Source organism: Emys orbicularis, chromosome 19 (genome assembly GCF_028017835.1).
Source record: "Emys orbicularis isolate rEmyOrb1 chromosome 19, rEmyOrb1.hap1, whole genome shotgun sequence".
Lineage (NCBI taxonomy): Eukaryota > Metazoa > Chordata > Testudines > Emydidae > Emys > Emys orbicularis.
The window spans coordinates 286,097-305,158 of record NC_088701.1 but is presented as its reverse complement, the minus strand read 5'-3'; the positions used below and the strand labels follow the sequence as shown (position 1 = coordinate 305,158).

General features: G+C 47.5%; 2 protein-coding genes across 4 annotated transcripts; both read right to left on the bottom strand.

Annotated features, from left to right (window-relative positions):
• Positions 1-662: 662 nt before the first annotated feature.
• Positions 663-5,485, bottom strand: MVB12A (multivesicular body subunit 12A). Of its 2 annotated transcripts, XM_065419057.1 has the most exons (9): positions 5,374-5,485; positions 4,761-4,859; positions 4,298-4,394; positions 3,568-3,694; positions 3,337-3,468; positions 1,865-1,971; positions 1,333-1,397; positions 1,034-1,090; positions 663-909 (listed from the first exon to the last, which is right to left on the bottom strand). In XM_065419057.1, the coding sequence occupies exons 1-9, from the start codon at positions 5,455-5,457 to the stop codon at positions 847-849; spliced, it is 831 nt and encodes a 276-aa protein (XP_065275129.1). In that variant the 5' UTR covers positions 5,458-5,485; the 3' UTR covers positions 663-846. The 2 variants fall into 2 exon arrangements, with proteins under 2 accessions (XP_065275129.1, XP_065275130.1); XM_065419058.1 differs by lacking the exon at positions 4,761-4,859.
• Positions 5,486-5,845: 360 nt separating this feature from the next.
• On the bottom strand, positions 5,846-17,405 carry DSN1 (DSN1 component of MIS12 kinetochore complex). Of its 2 annotated transcripts, none has more exons than XM_065419414.1 (12): positions 17,321-17,405; positions 16,849-16,885; positions 16,203-16,263; positions 15,304-15,666; positions 14,263-14,336; positions 12,368-12,440; positions 11,475-11,562; positions 10,798-10,857; positions 10,226-10,297; positions 9,450-9,597; positions 8,904-8,991; positions 5,846-6,209 (listed from the first exon to the last, which is right to left on the bottom strand). In XM_065419414.1, the coding sequence occupies exons 1-12, from the start codon at positions 17,353-17,355 to the stop codon at positions 6,103-6,105; spliced, it is 1,206 nt and encodes a 401-aa protein (XP_065275486.1). In that variant the 5' UTR covers positions 17,356-17,405; the 3' UTR covers positions 5,846-6,102. The 2 variants fall into 2 exon arrangements, with proteins under 2 accessions (XP_065275486.1, XP_065275487.1); XM_065419415.1 differs by having other exon boundaries at positions 16,203-16,248.
• Between the last annotated feature and the right edge of the window lie 1,657 nt (positions 17,406-19,062).

The window sequence follows — 19,062 nt, the reverse complement described above, 5'->3', positions numbered from 1 at the left end:
ACCAGGGGCAACATCCAGAATAAAAGAGTTAGTAACAGAGCTAAGAAAAAATGTTCAATACCCAATGTTCATTAATCTTTAAACACAGACTGAACAAAATATTAGTGTCTTGCTGGCTGCTACACAAAAGTAAAACCTATGGTAAACCCCTGAAAACTTGTGCAAGATGTTTGGTTAAGAGACAAGAAAGATGTTCACCAGGTAACATCAGTATGTCTTCCCCCCAAAAAAAAATAAATCTTAGCTTCCATGGAGAACTCAATGCAGGTGACAGTGGAATACTGGACACCATAGTAAAATATAAACAGCAGCGAGTTTTAGACCCAGGGTCAGCTGACTGGCTGCAGGTTTAAAAATTGTAGTGTGGATGTTTGGGTTTGGAGTGGAGCCCTGGCTCTGCAACCTCACGACTTGGGGGTGGGGGGGTCTCCGAGCCCAGGGTCCAGCCCAAGCCTCTCCACTGCTATTTTTAGCCCACCAACCCAAGCCAGCTGTGGCCATGCCTGGGTCTTTTATTGCAGTGTAGACCTAGCCCTAGGCTGCAAGCATAAATGCACTTATTTGACTTTGCTTGTGAATATAATCTATCAAAAGTTGATGGAAACTAGAGAGCACCAAGTGGATTACAGATTTAAATATTACAAAATTAGAAGGCAGAAGCAGAGTTCATTCAGTTCTTTACAGGAGTGTCCTTTAGAGAATTGAGTCCATCACATCGGGTTGTGCAGTTTATGCACCTGTGGCAACAGACAGCCTCAATGGAATGATTTAGTAGGCAGAATGTAACTTTATCTGCTAGAAGGGACATGTACCCTGTGCTTTAGTAGCACTCTGTGCTGCTCGATGCTAACAGATGCTGGGTGGGAGTCTGGCAGCCGCAGTCCTTTCAACTACAAAGGCATAGTCATACTGAAACAAAAAACAAGGGTTATAGACAGAACTCATGTTCAGCCACACTAAAGCTGCCATCCTTTTGTACTCCAACTTGGTATTACCAGTGAGAACAGAGGGCAGGCTGCAGTGAATTACTTACCTCCTTCTCAATGTCAGCAAGAGACTTAATGTTCAAGTCCGTGAAGATGGAAAAGGCCTACAAAATAGAGGTAACTACAATAGGTAATATATTCGTGTTGTCCTAGGAGCTTCCTCTCACACTGGTTGTTTATCCTGTAGAACTGTTTGCAACACCCAGGAAACTGAAGACTTTTGCCACATGAACATATACAGAATCATTAACTCGTGGGACTACATGACCCTCTTACTCACCCCTGAAATAGCAATTTCATTGAAAGGAATTGGTATAATGTCCTTGTCACTTATAGTGATACTCACATTAGTCCTAGTAGTGATGCTGCTTTCAAATCGGGGGTGTAGTGCGAAAGGTACCCCGTCCATGGCTGAGAAAAGAGAAACGCTCATCAGAGAGCTGCAGATGAACAATACTATGAAAGCATGGCGTTGCAGTGCACCGGCAGGCCTGTAGGGAAAACCTGATGCCTGGGACAGTCCCTCAACTGGTGAATGCGAACCTGTGAATTGCCAGAGGGCTGGAAGAGTGAGTGAGAGGAAGACCCAGCTGGACTACCTGATCCTGTTCTCGTAACATCGTGTTATGCCACTCCACTTATGAGAAGGAACATGCGATAGAATACCCAAACTGTCTGCATAACCCTGTCCAAGTGGAAGAGGTTAGAAATTCCAACCCCCAGCCTTTCTGATTACATAGTAGCTTTGACTGGATTTTTTTTTTTTTAAACTAAGCGGAAGAAAAAGAGCAATACGACATTAAGCAACTAATATAATGTGGAGTGTTTCTCCTAAGCTAGTTGTCAGACATTGTACTTAGAAAGAGGGATTCATTTACCTGAAATGCCATAGAGGTTAGATGTATCATAAATGGAATCATCTCGTTTGAGGGATACATATTTTGAGCCAATTCTAGTCAAAGACTTTTCCGATGAAAATTCTGTCCTGCAAGGGATTAGACAATTTACAAATTGAGGCCCTGGAGTTTTACATTTGCAAAACAGCATCAAAAAGAAAAAAAAACTTTTATGTGAAATGAAAAATCTCCCCCTGCAGCAGCAGTTCCTGCCCTTGGGGCTCATTAGGCTGAGCTCCCAGTTTCGGACACTGGCACGCAGGGTGGCAGAACAGCTCGGAACTGGCCTAGCCCCCACCATCATGACAGAGGAGCAGACGGGTCAACGCTGAGTGCCACTGTGATCCCTGTGCTCAAGGGGCCAGTCGCAAGAGCCAGACAGCTGAGCCCAACAGGCAGAGTGCTGTGTAGCTTCAAAACTTGTCCCGCTCACCAAAAATGTCCACACACCCCTCATCTTGCTAATATCCTGGGAGCAACAATACTGCAAAATACTCTAAGATTCATTAGTGCCTTACACCAGAGCTGTGCCCTTAAAGCTATGCAAACCTGAGGCAAACAGTATCCTCCTTCCATACAGTTCCAGTCCCACCATGAATGATGCATTTCCTGTGTGTGAAAAGGGGCTCAGGGCAGTGCTCTTCACTATTTTTGAAGTGGGGGCCACTTTGGCAAAAATCCTTCAACGTGAGAGCCACATCAACCCGACACACAGTTGACCACTCCGGCTTTGTTGGTTGATATGGTAATAGTACCATTATGGGTAATAATGCTTGCGGTGTGGGCTCTGGGAGGAGGCTCAGGGCTGTGGCTTGGGATGCAGGAGGGGGTGTTGGAGGCTGGCTGGGGGGGGCTATGGCCTGGGGCAGGGACTTGGGGTGCAGGAGGGTTTATGGGGAGCTGGCTCCAGGAGGCTGCAGGTTGGGTGGTGGAAGACCTATTCAGAACCTGCCCATTAAAGGGGATGGCACTTCGGGCGGTCCCAGCCCCACGCCGCTCCTGGAAGGGGCCAACGCACCCCTGCAGCCCCGGGGGGGGGGGGGAGGGGGGAGGCATGTGGCTCTGCGTGCTGCCCCTCTCTGCAGGCATCACTCCCGCAACTCCTGTTGGCCACAGTTCCGGTCCAATGGGAGCTGTGGGGGCAGTGCTTGCAGCGCGGCGCAGCATGTGGCCAGGGAAGGCAGGGAGCCTGCCTTAGCTGCAGCCCCACTGCCACCGGAGAGTGTGATCGACAGGGACCCACACTTAGGGTCTATGGGAGCCGCCACTGGCTCGCGGGTTGTGCAGTGAAGAACACTGGGCTAAGGTATTTTCCACAACCCTTGGTAGTAGCACAAGGAGAGAGACATAGGACAAAACATCAGAAGCCAAATGGTCACACCATAACAAACTGGGACTTACTCCTAATTCAAGACCGGCACCAATAAAATCAAAGGTGACGACTCATTACTTACTTTTTGTTATCCAGGTCTGTTGTCTCCAGTGAAAGCCCCTTCATTGCTGGACTGATATTCCTTGGTTTTGGAAGGGGTTTAGGTTTGAGAAGGTGCCCCTTTTTACACCAAACAGCAAAGCTGCTAATTTCCCTGGCGGGGAGTGGGGGAGGAGAAAAACAGATTATACTGAGAACTAAAGCCCCAGAAAGCTGGACTTGCAGCCAGAGTGAAAGGATGGCAGCATCTTACCCTATCTTCATATAGCATGGAACCACTTTACTCTTGCCACTCAGCATAATGTCAAAAACAACTAGTTCTGCCACACCTAAGGGGACAAGCTTCACACAAATTCGTTTCTTCTTGGAAATGGACGTTTCTAACGGGGAAGCAGAGATCATAACATCACAAGAAATTCCTGCAGTTAACAATAAAACTCATGGTATATAACATCAGGCTCTGCTGCTTGCCTTAACTGAACAGTGTGAATGCTGGCTCAAGAAAAAGCCAGGGTTAACGCTAGTGTTATAAAAAACATTACTGTTGGCAAGATGTTCTGAAGAGCCAGACTAGACTGAAATCCTAATCACCCAGCGTTAGATAACAAAGGCCCAGCATCGCCAAAACAGAAAACCTTGCACAACACTGTTCCATAAATGGGGCCTATGAATTTTCAACTCTGTCTATACAAAGACAGGTGCTGTGACATGTCTGCGACCTAATGCCCCTATTACACAGGACTACAACTCCCAAACATAGAACATGGATTAAGGCTAGAGGAACAGGCACCAGAGCCAGGTATGCCTGTGTGCTATTGCCAGCAAATCAATGGCACACCTACATCACATTGTGTGCTGTTGCCTCATTTTCTAATACAGTAGAAAAATGCTATAGCTGAGCTAAATGGGACGGTTTGAGGTGGGGTGGAAGGGGAGAGCCCAACATGCATTTGTCATGGGGGGGGGGGGGCAACAGGACTCACTTGGTTCTAAGAACTCCCTAATGTAAATGTATCCTGTAGGCAGAGGTGTTTTCTCGCTCAGGATCTGTACATCGGCTACCACATCGCCTGGGGAGGTCTGAAAGAAAGACACTCAGGTCAGTCTGTAACATTGGGTGGCCAGGGGGAGGTCGATGCTCTCACGTGCGTGTGCAGGTTACAGTTAGGTCCATAGCCTCGGGGGGGAGAGGGTGTGTGGCTAGGTTAAGGTTGGTGCTATGCACGGAAGTAGGGGGTCAAGGTTAGGGTGAAGGCCTAGCCCGCACACATTGGCAAGTAGCATTGGGTCAAGGCCCTCTGGGTTAGGGCCATGACCGCACGGGTGGATGTGAACCCAACTGGGTAATCACAGGGTAGGGGTAGGGCCATGCCCTGGTGGGGGTTGGGCTAGGGGCAGGTTGCTGGCGGGATAGGTGCAGATGCAGCAGCGCTGGGCGCCTCCTACTTCACTGGCCGCCGTGGAGGTGATGCACAAGACGTAGCCTGATTTCTGCCCAAATCCTTTCCCGAAGTTGGCTGTGGCTCCTTCCAGGGTTGAGGTGATCTGGGGGGGAGTACAGACAGGCTGTGACCTTGAGGCTGGGCCTGGGCACAGGGAGCATGGAGGGGCGGGAGTCGGTTCTCACCCCTTGTGGGGGGCAGGCCAGGGCCTCTGCTACTTCCTGTGCAGTGGGCTGGAAGTGGGGCAGAGGGAAGGGGGTGGGAGGAGTGGGGCTGTTCCTGTCGGGGGAGGGCAGGGCTAGTCATGTCCTGGGGTGTGGGGAGCGGTTCAAAGGGCAGGGGGCGGGGCCTGTTCCCGTTCCCGGCGCAAGGGAGCAGCCTGTTCCCGACGCAGGGGGCAGGGCCTAGTGCCGGGGCGGGGGGGACAGGGGGCGGGGCCTGTTCCCGACGCAGGGGGCAGGGCCTAGTGCCGGGGCGGGGGGTGGGGGGGGACAGGGGGCGGGGCCTGTTCCCGACGCAGGGGGGGCAGGGGGCGGGGCCTGTTCCCGACGCAGGGGGAGCAGGGGGCGGGGCCTGTTCCCGGCGCGGGGATGTCCGTCCGGGGGCCCCGCTCTCACCGGTGTCCAGCCGAAGGGCGCCGCGCCGGGACTGGAAGCCCAGGCCACCCCGGTGAGCGGGGACTGCTCCAGCTGCGCCGCCATCTCTCGTCGCCCGGCGGCTTCGCTCCCCGAGTCCGGGCCCCTCCTCGCCTCACGGCGGGAGGCGGGGCTGGAGGGGACTCGCCCTACCGCTTTCTCCTCCTATTGGTCGTCTCGGCGAACAAGCTCCTCTGATTGGACTCTGCGCTGAGAGTGACACATTCCGACACCAGACAGAGCCGCCCTTCTGGCCAGGGCGCACGCGTCATTTGAACGCGGAAGCGGGAAATCACTCGGGTAGGGCTGATACGCATGCGTCACCCACTTGCACAGTGCGCAGGCGCCACTGTTCTGTTCGCTTCCCCCCCGCCCCTCTGTTGGTTCGCCCCCTTCCCTTCCCCCCTCCCTGGCCCCGCCCCCCCCAGCAGCAGAGCCCACACGCAGCAGCACAGGGGGGGGCGACGCCCCGCAGTTTTATTCACAGCACAGGCACCAGTGACAGCAAGGCAGGGTCAGACCATACAGTTCAGTCCCCTAGCACAATCCCGGGACAGGAGTTCCCCCAGCCCATTTACTAAGGCAAAGTGGTGCTACCCCCCCCCAGGCCTGCTGGACCCACAACCACTTAGAGAAGGGAGGAAAGAGCCTGCAGGGAAAGGTAATAAAGGCAAAAGGAGGCAATGACAACTGTCCACTGCAAGTCTGTGTTTAACCCTCAGGAGGCTGCTGGCATTGGCTGACTGGTGGCTTCTTTTGGGGAACTTTGAGTAGTTTCCGAATAGGTGAGTTTTCCAGTTGCTGAAAAGTCCTTGATGCTGGAAGAGAAGCAACAAAATCCCCAGTTATCTCCACACAGTCTAGGGAAAGGCTTTGGCTAATCTGAAGCAGTTACAATGGAGCAGAGACCTGGATGCCAGGAATGCCAGGATCAAATTTTGGTTGTGCCCCAGCTTGGCTGAGGTCTTGAACAGGTCCCCGTGCTTTTCTGTGCATCAGTTTCCCCACCCCTGGAGCGTATAGTCTGTTTTTAAGGATGTGACCTAAACATGTCTCCACAAACCCATCAGTGTGAGTCAGACAGTAGGGAAAGGGGTCTTAGACATTTAAATTTCCTCTTGCTCCTAAAGGCAGAGTTCAGCATCCATAGATTTAGGGCTGATTTTATGAATCCTCAGACTGGTGAAGAACATAAGAACAGCCATACTGGGTTAGACCAAAGGTCCATCTAGCCCAGTAGCGTCTTCTGACAGTGGCCAATGTCAGGTGCCCAAGAGGAAATTAACAGAACAGGGAATCATCAAGTGATCTATCCCTTGTTGCCCAATTCCCAGCTTCTGGCAAAGAGGCTAGGGACACCATCCTTGCCCATCCTGGCTAATAGCTATTCATGGACCTATCCTCCATGAATTTATCTAATTTTTTTTGAACGCTGTTATAGTCTTGGCCTTCACAGCATCCTGGCAAACAGTTCCACAGGGTGACTGTGCGTTGTGTGAAGAAATACATCCTTTTGATGTAGACCTGCTGTCTATTAATTTCATTTAGTGATCCCTAGTTCTTGTGTTATGAGAAGGAGTAAATAACGCTTCCCTATTTACTTTCTCCATATCAGTCATGATTTTATAGACCTCAATCATATCCCCCCTTACTCGTCTCTTTTCCAAGCTGAACAGTCTCAGTCTTTTTAATATCTCCTCATATGGAAGCTCTCAATACCCCTAATCATTTTTGTTGCCCTTTTCTGAACCTTTTCCGATCCAATATCTCTTTTTTGAGATGGGGCAACCACATCTGCACACAGTATTCAAGATGTGGGCGTACCATGGATTTATAGAGGCAATACGATATGTACATAAGAGACCCGATATGGGAACAGCCTTAAATAGGCAATTGTGAGAGGTGCAATTTGTTATTTTCACTAACATGGCTAGATACCAGGGGTCTCAAACACGCGGCCCGCGGGGCTCTTGCGTGTGGCCCGCCGAGCTCCCCCCCCCCCCCGCCTGCCCGCGGGATTGCCCCTGTGGCATTGCGAGCCCCACGCCACTCTCTGAAGCAGCTGGCAGCATGCCCCTTCCGGCCGGGGGAGGAGGGGGAAGGAGGCAGAGGGCTCCTGCATTGCCTCTTTCCAGGCACCGCCCCCCGCAGCTCCCATTGGCCGGGAACAGGGAACCGCGGCCAATGGGAGCTTCGTGGGAGGTACCTAGAGGAGCGGCAAGAGCAGCCCCCCTCCCCCAGGGGCTGCAGGGACACAGTTCCAGCTGCTTCCTGGAGCAGAGCGGTGTGGGGCCGGGGGCCAGGGCAGGGAGCCTGCCCTGGCCCCCAGTGCGCGCCGCTGCCACCCCGGAACCGCTCTAGGTAAGCGGCACCGGGCTCGAGCTCGCACCCTGAACCCCTCCTGCACCCCAACTCCCTGCCCTGAGTTCTCTGCCACATCCTGCACCCCTCCTGCACCCCAACTCCCTGTCCTGAGCCACCTGCCGCACCCTGCACACCTCCTGCACCTCAGCTTCCTGCCCTGAGCCCCCTGCCACATCCCACACCCCTCCTGCACCCCAACCCCCTGCCCTGAGCCCCTTGCCACATCCCGCACCCCTTCTGCACCCCAACTCCCTGCCCTGAGCCACCTGCTGCACCCTGCACCCTGACCCCCTGCCGCACCCCTCACCTTCTTGCACCCCACACACCAACTCTCTGCCCTGAGCCCCCTGCTGCACCCTGCACACCTCCTGCACCTCAACTCCCTGCCCTGAGCCCCCACCGCACCCTGCACACCTCCTGCACCTCAACTCCCTGCCCTGAGCCCCCACCGCACCCTGCACCCTTTCTGCACCCCCTGGGGGCAACGTTAGGGTGGGGACTTCGGGGAAGGGGTTGGAATGGAGCGGGGAAGGGGTGGGAAGAGGTGGGGCAGAGGCGGGGCCTAATGGAAGGGGTGGGGGCGGGGCCAGAGGCAGCGAGGGGGGGTGTCAGTGATAAGGCCCTCGGGTCAATGCACTAGTCCTCATGTGGCCCTCGTGGTCATTTGAGTTTGAGACCCCTGTTATATACTATGGTCTCTCACAATACAATATTCAGTAAAATGTCCTCAACACCTATAGGAATCCAGGATTTCCTTGTGTAATATACTAGAATGTATACATAGGCAGAACGTCAGCAATGAAGAGGGTGGAGTAAGAGCTTAAGTATAAAATAAACAATAAACCCTTTTTAAGGTAACTTGCACTCAATGTCATTTTTCCCTCAATAGATTTTTAATGCTTCCTAGAGTGGTCTAACAAATACTGTGTGAAGCAAACAGTATCATTTAAAAAAAACAAAAACAAAAAACAACTCTTCTAATGACAGCTTGTCAAGGTACTGCCAAAGCGATTTAGGGGTGAGAGGAAGAGAACAAAAATTAATCCATCTCCTTCTACAGCCTTCGGGGTTTTATTGGTTAACCACAAAGGTTCTGTATTTAATGGATAGGAAGCATTTACTGTCTGATGGCTGGAATGTCTGCTTACCAAGTTGCTCTGACAGATTCCGGAGGTACTGTGTACTGTCTTCTATGAAAGCCTGCAACAACTTCACTGCCTGCTGCAGTTCATCCAGCTGCAAAATAAAACAAAAAAAAGTTTTCAGGGAAACTCAGAAGATAAGAGAGAAAACTCTTTGGAAATTTAGTGAACTGAGTGAATAAAGCAAATGCCAAACCAAAGCATTTGGTGATGATTTCATTAGAAATTTCCACTTATTTCCCTTTCATAACCTGTAATGCAGGTTTGGACTCTAGAATGATATTGAAATACGATAGCAGATTCCTTGTGTTCATTGTGGGAAAACATTTATTAAACAATGTACTATGTTCAGTGACCTCACTGTGTCAATTCCTCATTGGCGTAGAGAAGAGAATCACTTCTCTAAGGTAAACAAGCTAATTAGTGGGTCTTGCATAGTCTGATATCTTCTAAAGACGAATGATTCAGACTCAACAGGTCAGCTGACACTTCTGTGTTTGCACCATTAATGATTTTTAAACTCTTTAGTGCATTTCAGACCCTATAACTCACCACGAGCTCCATGCAGTCAAAGACCTCACCCTGGCTATTTAGTATTTTCTGATAGTTAGGCTTGCTACTGAGAACTTTGGCCTGTGATGCTCCGAGATAACTAGCAGGCTCCATTTGCACTTCATTCGTCTTGCACTGCTCCAGTTGTCTTGAAAACAAAAAGCATGGTACACATATAACCACTGCACATGGGGAGTACCCACTTTCCAATGGCGCCTAGCATAGATATGGCTAGAAGCAGATTATTTGCATTTCTGTCATCTGCCACAAGATCTCCAAAGTGACCCATTAAAAGAAATTTTAAAACATCACAAATACTGTCAGAAAATCAGTTCCTGGCTACACATCCTAATTAAACAAGTTTCCATAATTTACCACATCTCCAATGACAGGACCTGAGTGTACTTTTCATTTCAGAGTCCTTTGCTGAGTATTTTTAAACAAGACTTAATTCCTTTAACATATTATCTTCCATGTGTTCTTCAGGACTGACAGCATGATTAACAACCGGAATTTCTGGTATGACCTTTGCTGCTGCTTCATTATGTAACTGTGGGCTGATGATATTTAAATTAAACTATGCATGGAAAGAACACCTGATTGACAACTGATCACAAAGTGCTGAAGTCTTTTAACATAAACAATTTGGGTTCTAGAGGACTGGAATTAAATACAATAGAGGATCACATTAACCAATGACTAGCACTATTAGATTCTCAATATTAAATCTAATTTTTGGCTGAAAAGGACAGACAGAAAAAGGATAATAATCTAACCTGGACATTTCTTCTGCACTTTTCTGGAAACTCAGTAAAAGCTGATCCCAAGTTTGAGACTCTGTAGTAAACCTTTAGAATGAATGAACAGATGAAAGAGCGTTACTACATACTTTGGGAGAGGAATTACCTCCCTTGCGCTTCACTAATGTAAGGGGCCTATAGAAATTACACCAGAACCCTAGCTTTTACTCTGGGCCAGAATTTTGCCTTCTGATTTACAAGAGACAGATATACAAATGCACAATGGGGACAAATTCAGCCATGAAATAAACAAGTTCTGATTTAAGTGGAGTTACATCACAGCACAGCCAGGCTCTCAGATTTCTGTGTCATGCGAATGCTAGTGATTACCTCCAAAGCAGAAGTTGCTTGCAATTCATGCCCTGCTCGTGGTCCAATACTAGGACTTACAAAGGCAGGCTTAGAGGTTGCCCAATGTCTCTTCACATAGTGTCCTGTCCCCATTTCAGATGCTTGAATCATTGCTGATAACACCAAGAACTATGAGAAAAGGTCCAACTCTGTCCATTCAGACATACGAAACCAGGCCTAGGCTCAGTTATTCTTACCTGTTTATATATTCCTTCATCTGGGTCAATGACGCATTGAGCACAGGGTCTGATAAAATACTAAAGCAGAGAAGTACAAGATCAGAGAGATTTTAAGGAGGTGTTTATGGGCACTATCTACACCACGCAGGATTGTTATGATTGTTTAGTGTTTGTGCAGCGCCTCTGTGTAAATGCAGTGTATTATACTTCATTCAAATTTTTGGTTATTCTAGGATATAAATGTAAACAAGAAAACTCCTGCTGATGTGCCAAGCACTACAGTAGACACTTTGGTGCCATGACTATTAAGATGAACATTCTCCTTTAGAGTCATTAGCATTAAAGACATTAAATACACTTTCCAAATTTTTCACATCTATAGCTGACACAGCCCTGTATAGCACATTTGTCTAATATGTGGACTCTTAGCACTCACAAACGCCAAGTTCCAATGTAAGTTCTGCAAGCAAGAATTGTGGCATTTTAGCCTGCCGACCCTCATTATAAGTTGTACCCAATATCAGACACTAAGAGCCTGCAATAGGTCATTACTGTCTCCAGTGTCTGCAGTATGAATCTTGACAAGTTTCATGAATTGCAATGTAAGATAATCAGTCAGGCACTGGGACAGGAATAGCAAACTCCAGCTCCATGACATGTTGCAACAACACTGTGTGACCACAGGGAGTCATTACCCTTTCAACTCTTCTGTACATTTCTTTAGCGTTCCATCTAGTTTCAGTCTCTCCGTACAACGCATCAGCTCTTCTGAAACTGAATTCACTGGAGGTGGGGACAAGACAACAATAAAACAAAGTGAAGTAGTTAAACAGCAGACAGTACCTGCTCTCTGCAGAACTAACTCACACTAAAGTAAAATACATGGAACAGTAGTACTCAGGGCTCACACGCCAAGATGTTATGTAACCCATGAACCCTGTTTTTACAGCAAAACCAGTTCAGTTCCCTAACAGAAGACATTTCAGATACCAGTCACGCTAGCTTTGGCGGAAAGAGAATATACGTGATCAAAGCTTACTTTGGGCATTCTCTTGGCACCACTGATGATGCACAGGCTGTTATTAGAAGCACCAATTTAAAGGGATTTTTTTGGCTGCTCAAGCTCCTTCTTCCCCAAGACATTTGGTTCCCTCTGGAGTGGAAACTGAGTGTCCCTTCCCCTGTGCAAATTGAGAGCTAGAGATAGATTATTACTCTCCTCAATGTATAGCAGGGGTAGGCAACCTATGGCACACGTGCCGAAGGCAGCACGCGAGCTGATTTTCAGTGGCACTCACATTGCCCGGGTCCTGGCCACCGGTCCAAGGGACTCTGCATTTTAATTTAATTTTAAAGGAAGCTTCTTAAACATTTTAAAAACCTTATTTACTTTACATACAACAATAGTTTGGTTATATATTATAGACTTATAGAAAGCGACCTTCTAAAAATGTTAAAATGTATTACTGGCACGCGAAACCTTAAATTAGAGTGAATAAATGAAGACTCGGCACACCACTTCTGAAAGGTTGCCGACCCCTGACGTATAGCATTACCCTTTCATTAAATATATCACATGGGGACCCACCATTTGCTTTAAAAGCCTCAGGGCTGAAGCCATCAGTCTGCTTCAAGAAGTGCTGAAGCTTCTGGGCAGAGAACTGGGAGAACAGAGAAGAGAGTGAGGTATTTGTTTTGTTTTTCTTTTTTTAGACTATTCAAAATGTCCCATCTGACACTGGGCTGCTTTTCATTAGACCATCCAGTGGGGAGAAGCAGTTATCAAAGTTTTGCCAAGTGCAACAGGATGATGATTATAGAATCTCAGCAGGTTTTCTCTTTCAAGCTTATTACAAACAACGGAAAGCACGACAAAAGTGTCTTTTTTGCACTCGCTCTGTTTTAAAGACTGAACACCGGGCATTGACGTCAGTGTGCAGCCAAAACTAGAGAAAAGCTTTCAGCATTGCTCAGTCAAATGCCTGTGGTATTACGCAGCAGGAAACAGTATCTTGCTAGGAGTGAAATTATAAAATCCTACAAACCAAAAATCACAAAGCTTACTGCACCTGAAAATTTTCTGGCAATTTGTCTTTTGATAGAAACATTTTATTTTCTATAGGGCTCCAATATGTATAAAATCAATCCAAAGTTAATACCTCTTAGTTGGTATGACAAAGTAAAATGTGCCACAGCCTAAATTCTACAAACTATTTAATCTCTCTCACTTGTTTCACAGTTACATCAGTTTATAAGAACATAAGAAAGGCCATACTGGGTCAGACCAAAGGTCCATCTAGCCCAGTATCTGTCTACCGACAGTGGCCAATGCCAGGTGCCCCAGAGGGAGTGAACCTAACAGGCAATGATCAAGTGATCTCTCTCCTGCCATCCATCTCCATCCTCTGACGAACAGAGGCTAGGGACACCATTCTTACCCATCCTGGCTAATAGCCATTTATGGACTTAGCCACCATGAATTTATCCAGTCCCCTTTTAAACATTGTTATAGTCCTAGCCTTCACAACCTCCTCAGGTAAGGAGTTCCACAAGTTGACTGTGCGCTGCGTGAAGAACTTCTTCCTTTTATTTGTTTTAAACCTGCTGCCTATTAATTTCATTTGGTGACCCCTAGTTCTTGTATTATGGGAATAAGTAAATAACTTTTCCTTATCCACTTTCTCAACATCACTCATGATTTTATATACCTCTATCATGTCCCCCCTTAGTCTTCTCTTTTCCAAACTGAAGAGTCCTAGCCTCTTTAATCTTTCCTCATATGGGACCCTCTCTAAACCCTTAATCATTTTAGTTGCTCTTTTCTGAACCTTTTCTAGTGCTAGAATATCTTTTTTGAGGTGAGGAGACCACATCTGTACACAGTATTCGAGATGTGGGCGAACCATGGATTTATATAAGGGCAATAATATATTCTCAGTCTTATTCTCTTATCCCCTTTTTAATGATTCCTAACATCCTGTTTGCTTTTTTGACCGCCTCTGCACACTGCGTGGACATCTTTAGAGAACTATCCACGATGACGCCAAGATCTTTTTCCTGACTCGTTGTAGCTAAATTAGCCCCCATCATGTTGTATGTATAGTTGGGGTTATTTTTTCCAATGTGCATTACTTTACATTTATCCACATTAAATTTCATATAAACTGTAAAGTTTAGCTTTTGTATCATTTTCAAAGTGTTTGCAATCAGTTAACCTTCACAACACTTTTATGGAGTTTATTCCCCCATTTTACAGAAAAGGAAACCAAGGGATAGGGAAGTGGAGTGACCTCTCCTTGCCCATGGAGGGATTCAGTTGGGACTAGAACTCATGAGTCCTGCCTCTTGCTAGACCACCTCACCACATTTCATTACTTATTTACAGATTAAAACCCACCAAGAAAAATGAAGTATAAGAAGCAGAATAATACACAAATAATTTGTTTTTAGCAAAAAGGTTCCTTCAGGGACCTAGGACCTCACCTGGAAACTAGACAGCAGGAGCATGGAAAGCCTGTCAGTCTCAGGCAAATCAAGGCTGATTGATTTGCTCAGCTCTAAAAGTTAAACACAAACACATTTAAAAAGACAAGTTTACCTCAAACTGTGAGCAGCTGAAATGTCCCTGAGCTGGACACTGTAAATACTGATGCATATACACACAAGAGTGGGGACAGTCTATCCAGCAACTTCATTGCCAGAAGAGCCAATCTCAAGTGCTAAACAGGGGGAGGTAACAAATCAGATGCTACATGTTGCATGTCAGAAGGGTAATGAAAACTTTAACATAGAAGTTCCTTTTTAACTCAAGCAGCCATTAAGAGAGCTGTTAACTCCCAAATGCTGAGTCCTGCATTCACTTCTGCACTGGAGGAGGGTCCATCAATCTGGGGCTGGGAGGTTCCTTTCTATGCATGCTCTTGTGGATGAATCTCACACACTACAGAACTAAGGAACTGCTTTGTAAAATAAAAGAAAAAGAAAAGGGTTATGGAGAATCAAATATATAACTCAGTCTCTGGGCTGCCTGCATGGAACATGCTCCTGGATAGGAGCTTCCAACTTCTACAGTAAAAGGTCTGATGAGGTACTCCAGATTTTTATTAAGCAGAAGTAGTGCTTTGCACTCAGCCAGATGCTGCTCCTCACCCTTACAACCTTTGTACTCATTGTATGTTATATGCACACACATTTCTGAGCTGTTCATGCTAGCTGGTGTTCATGTCACCATCTTCTTTTGGGCAAGGACACCTGACAGAGCTATAAATAGCCCTTTAGCTTAAACTGGACCATTGCAGCACTCATGGTCTAAACATCCATTTTAAAGTCAAAATTGCCAGGTCTCATTCAGTGCTGTACTCAGAGAAAGTTGCCAAACATAGCCCTAACTGCAGCAAAGTCTGGGCCCAATCATTGCATTGGTGCCTTTCACATTGCACCCATGAAGTCAGAGTTCCACTTGTCCAGAATTCTCACACAAGGATCTCAGCATAGTTTAATCACAAGGAAGTACATGGCACCTACCAGTGACATCCTGATGGAAAGGAGGCAGCGACTTCCGGCGGTTGGTTCCCTTCAGACTGGAGCGAGACCAGGAGCGACGTGTGATTTGTGGGCTAATGGCAAGTGCCCTTGGGGACAAGTTAAATGAACTTGAAGTGAGGCCTTTCCTGGGACTACCTCTCCAGGGAGATATCCTCTTGGGACTGGGACTCCGGGCAGCTTTCTTGGGGCTGGGGCTAGGACAAGACCTTTTCCTGGTAGCCGCTCTGACTTTGTCATTGGGACTTGCTCTCACATTAGCCTTGTTTCCAGGCCCAGGACTAATAACATTGTTTGGCTCTGAAAAGTGTTCAGGCTCCACTTTCTCCTCACTGCGGTCACGTTCTAGAAGAAATACACATATCAGATAAAATCCACTGAAACACTAAAGTGGAGGGAATGACCTCTCATGGGATTTGGAATGGGAATATAGGGCATTTCACCTATGCATCACTGTTTCAAACCCAGCCCAGGGTGGCAGTGACTGAAAGATATTACAATCTGATGGCTGTGTTACCTTTTTCATGGAACTGCCACAGAGTAAAAGTGTGGACCATTTGAGCCCCCTGTTACCACCCGCTCCTTCAATTCATCTTTAGATCCAGCCTCTGCAGAATCCAGGAAGGGAGGAAGAACAGGACTGTAGAGATGAAGGACGACTGTGCTTTCCCAATCTGGCTCCGTAAACAATCTCACATCTGGATTTGCAATCTAATACTGCAAAGCCCTTCACACTCTGCTCATAGCTAATGTGAACGCTGTGATTATCCCTGTGTACGAAGCAGCTCTAGAAACCAAACTAACTCGGCTGCTGAGAATGTGTCACATCACTATCATTCACCCAGGGAACTAATAATTAGTTCTTTGAAATAATACCTTACCTTGTGTCCCACCACCGTTCTTTCCATCTTCAACACCGGGGAGGTTCTGTTGGAGGGGATTCTGATAAATAAACATTTTCCATATTTTAGTTCTACAAAACAGAAATCCATGTGGACACAAGGGGTGGGAAGAGTTGAATAGGCAGGATGCCTGCGTGGCTGATCCTCTAAAGCTTAAAAAGATGCATAATCAAATTATTTCTTTCCCCAACAATCAATCTCAAAGCCCATTGACAATGGCTAGGCAGCTGGTATGCTGCAACTGCTGCTTATTATGCGCAACATGATCAGTTCAGTGCCAACTTGTCCTTCTCCACATCCCCCAACTGTTGACATCTGGTCTCATTTGCTTAGACCAGTGATGCTCCACCTTTCCTACCTAGCAATACATGAAGCACAGGATGACTGTGACTCCTTGATACCCTGTTTGCAACCCCTTTATGGGTTGTGACTTCCAGACCAAGAGCCCATGGCTTAAGCTGCAAGCTCTTTGGGACAGGGACTGTCTTTTATTACATGTTTCTATGCAGAACCTAGCACAAAGGGGCCCTAATCCCAGACAGGGGCTTCTAGGCACTACTGCTATACAAAGATATAACAAAAATCCATCTTAAAGCTGGGGCAGGGGCACAGTCGGACTCCTCACCTGCAGCTGCGTTTCCTGTAGCCAGGCCTCTTCGGTCCTGCAACACCAAACACACAGGGGGTAATAACCTGGCCCAAGCTCCTGACTGCTGGTGGCCACACGAGGCTTCTCCGACCTGTTTGTTACTCCAGGACACATGTCGTGTCAGACAGTGCGGGATGCCGGGCACGGGGCGCCACCCCGCCCCGCCGGGCAGCTCGGGGGCATGAGGCCTGTCGCCTCTGGGGGACAGCTAGACCCGGGCCCCGGCTGGCCAGGGGCGGCTGCGGGCCCCAGTGGAGGAGGGGTTACACCCTAGCTAGCGAGGGGCAGCACCGCGGGGAGGGGCGGGGTGACCCCGGGGCGGGGATAGGCGGTTAGCTCTGCGGGGGCCACCCCCCCCGGAGCCCGCGGAAGGGAAGACGGGGGACACCGCGGCCGCCACCCCCCGGGGGTTACACTGCGGTGGGGGAGGCCGCTGCACCCCACTCACCGGCCCCGCCCAGATTCCTCCGGCTTCGCCTCCATCCCTGCCGCCTTCTGCCCTCACTCAAACAACCCGGCGGCCGCCCCGCCACAACCGCAGAGCCTGTCGGGACCTGTAGTTCTGGGCGGGAGTCGGGCCAGGGGCGGCGCATGCGCAACATCATCCTGTACGCACCGCGGAACCACTGGAAAGAATAATTTATGCGCGGGGCTAGGGCGCCGCCAACGTTCACCCGCTGCAAGGGCTTCTGGGAGATATAATAGGCAGGGCCTATAGCCGATATCGCGGTGGGTGCTGGGAAATGTAGTTGGGGGGGGGTAGCATCGTGGAAAAGGAGCCAGGGTTCTAAGGCACAGAGCGAGGTTGCAAAGGCGAATCTGTAATGATTCTTTACATAGAAATCCTTGTGAGAGGTCGTCGGTCAGAACCTGAGCCGGCCAGGCATGCTGTTACCAGACTCATAGGCCCTAAGGCTCTCGCATCATGCTATGTATAACAAAATAGCCCAAAATGGACTGACTTGACAGACTGTTTATGAACATGTAGGCCCAAAGACAGGCATGCAGGATTTGATAACTTTTTATATCCTATTTAGAGGGAAGTTGTACGGATTATCCTATCCTAAAAGTCCCTACTGTGTTAGTTTGATAAGTCACTTATGTTTTGGCCTCAGTTTCTCTATAGGGGAATAATGATACTTTCTCTTTAAAAAGGCAGTTTACATTTTGTAAAGTTTAAGCACAATATAAGACACTAATGCAGTCATTTTTGGAGGGCTAAGTCAAATGTTTTAAAGGGTATTTAACGTGGATACACAAACACGGTTGTGTATTTTGGTTAGACATATTCCTGGAGGTTTCATCACATGCCAGTCTTTAATTCCTGCAGATTCTAGGACAATCCTGTAGGGTTGGCAACCCTTTAAGTTATATAACCCCAAAACAGCAAAGAGCTCCAATACTACTGGAGAGAGGGTGCAGAATGGCAGTGAAAAATAGATTAGCTTTTTCCTTAACAGGACTGTCACATGATTTATCCAATTTGTCCATGTTTAAGTTTCCAAATTAAAAAACTAGGTATTATAATAAGATGTTCATTATCCAGATGTACGTATCTCCTAAAAGAAACACGGATAAATTTATTAATTTGATTTTCCCCAACAGATTTTTAGAAGCCTTCATTAGTCCCCTACACAGTCTTTGCTATCTTTCATATTACATTCTGTAAATTGGCAGCCTTATTTAGATCATTCTTATACAGACTTTTTAAGCCCACAGATTTGGGGCAATATTGCTCACAGAAAGTTAAATATTCAAACTATATGATATATATTAATTAGAAACCAGCCCTTGTTAGCAGAAGCAACTTTCTGAAACACCACGCAATCACCTACTATCCAATTCATAATGGTCTAAACCTGTTTAGCTTTTAAGTCAGTAAGAGAGGCAAGACTCCTCTCTAAAGCACCTGTTGTAGGATCACTTGGATTCTATACAATTCAAAAAAACACAGGGAGACAAACATGGCTTCCATTTACTCACGTGTGTGTAATGGCAGAATTGGACCAATTGTTTCTGTACTAAGAAGAGCTAGACAGTACCACGAGCCTTCCTCTCAGCATGTTTTTAAGTGTCACACACTAACCTCTATATTCACCAATGTTCTAAGATTAGTATATGTTTTGTATGAAGTATGCGGTGTGAGGTATCATTTGAAAAGTCATAACCTGTTAAACATTACTGTCCTGT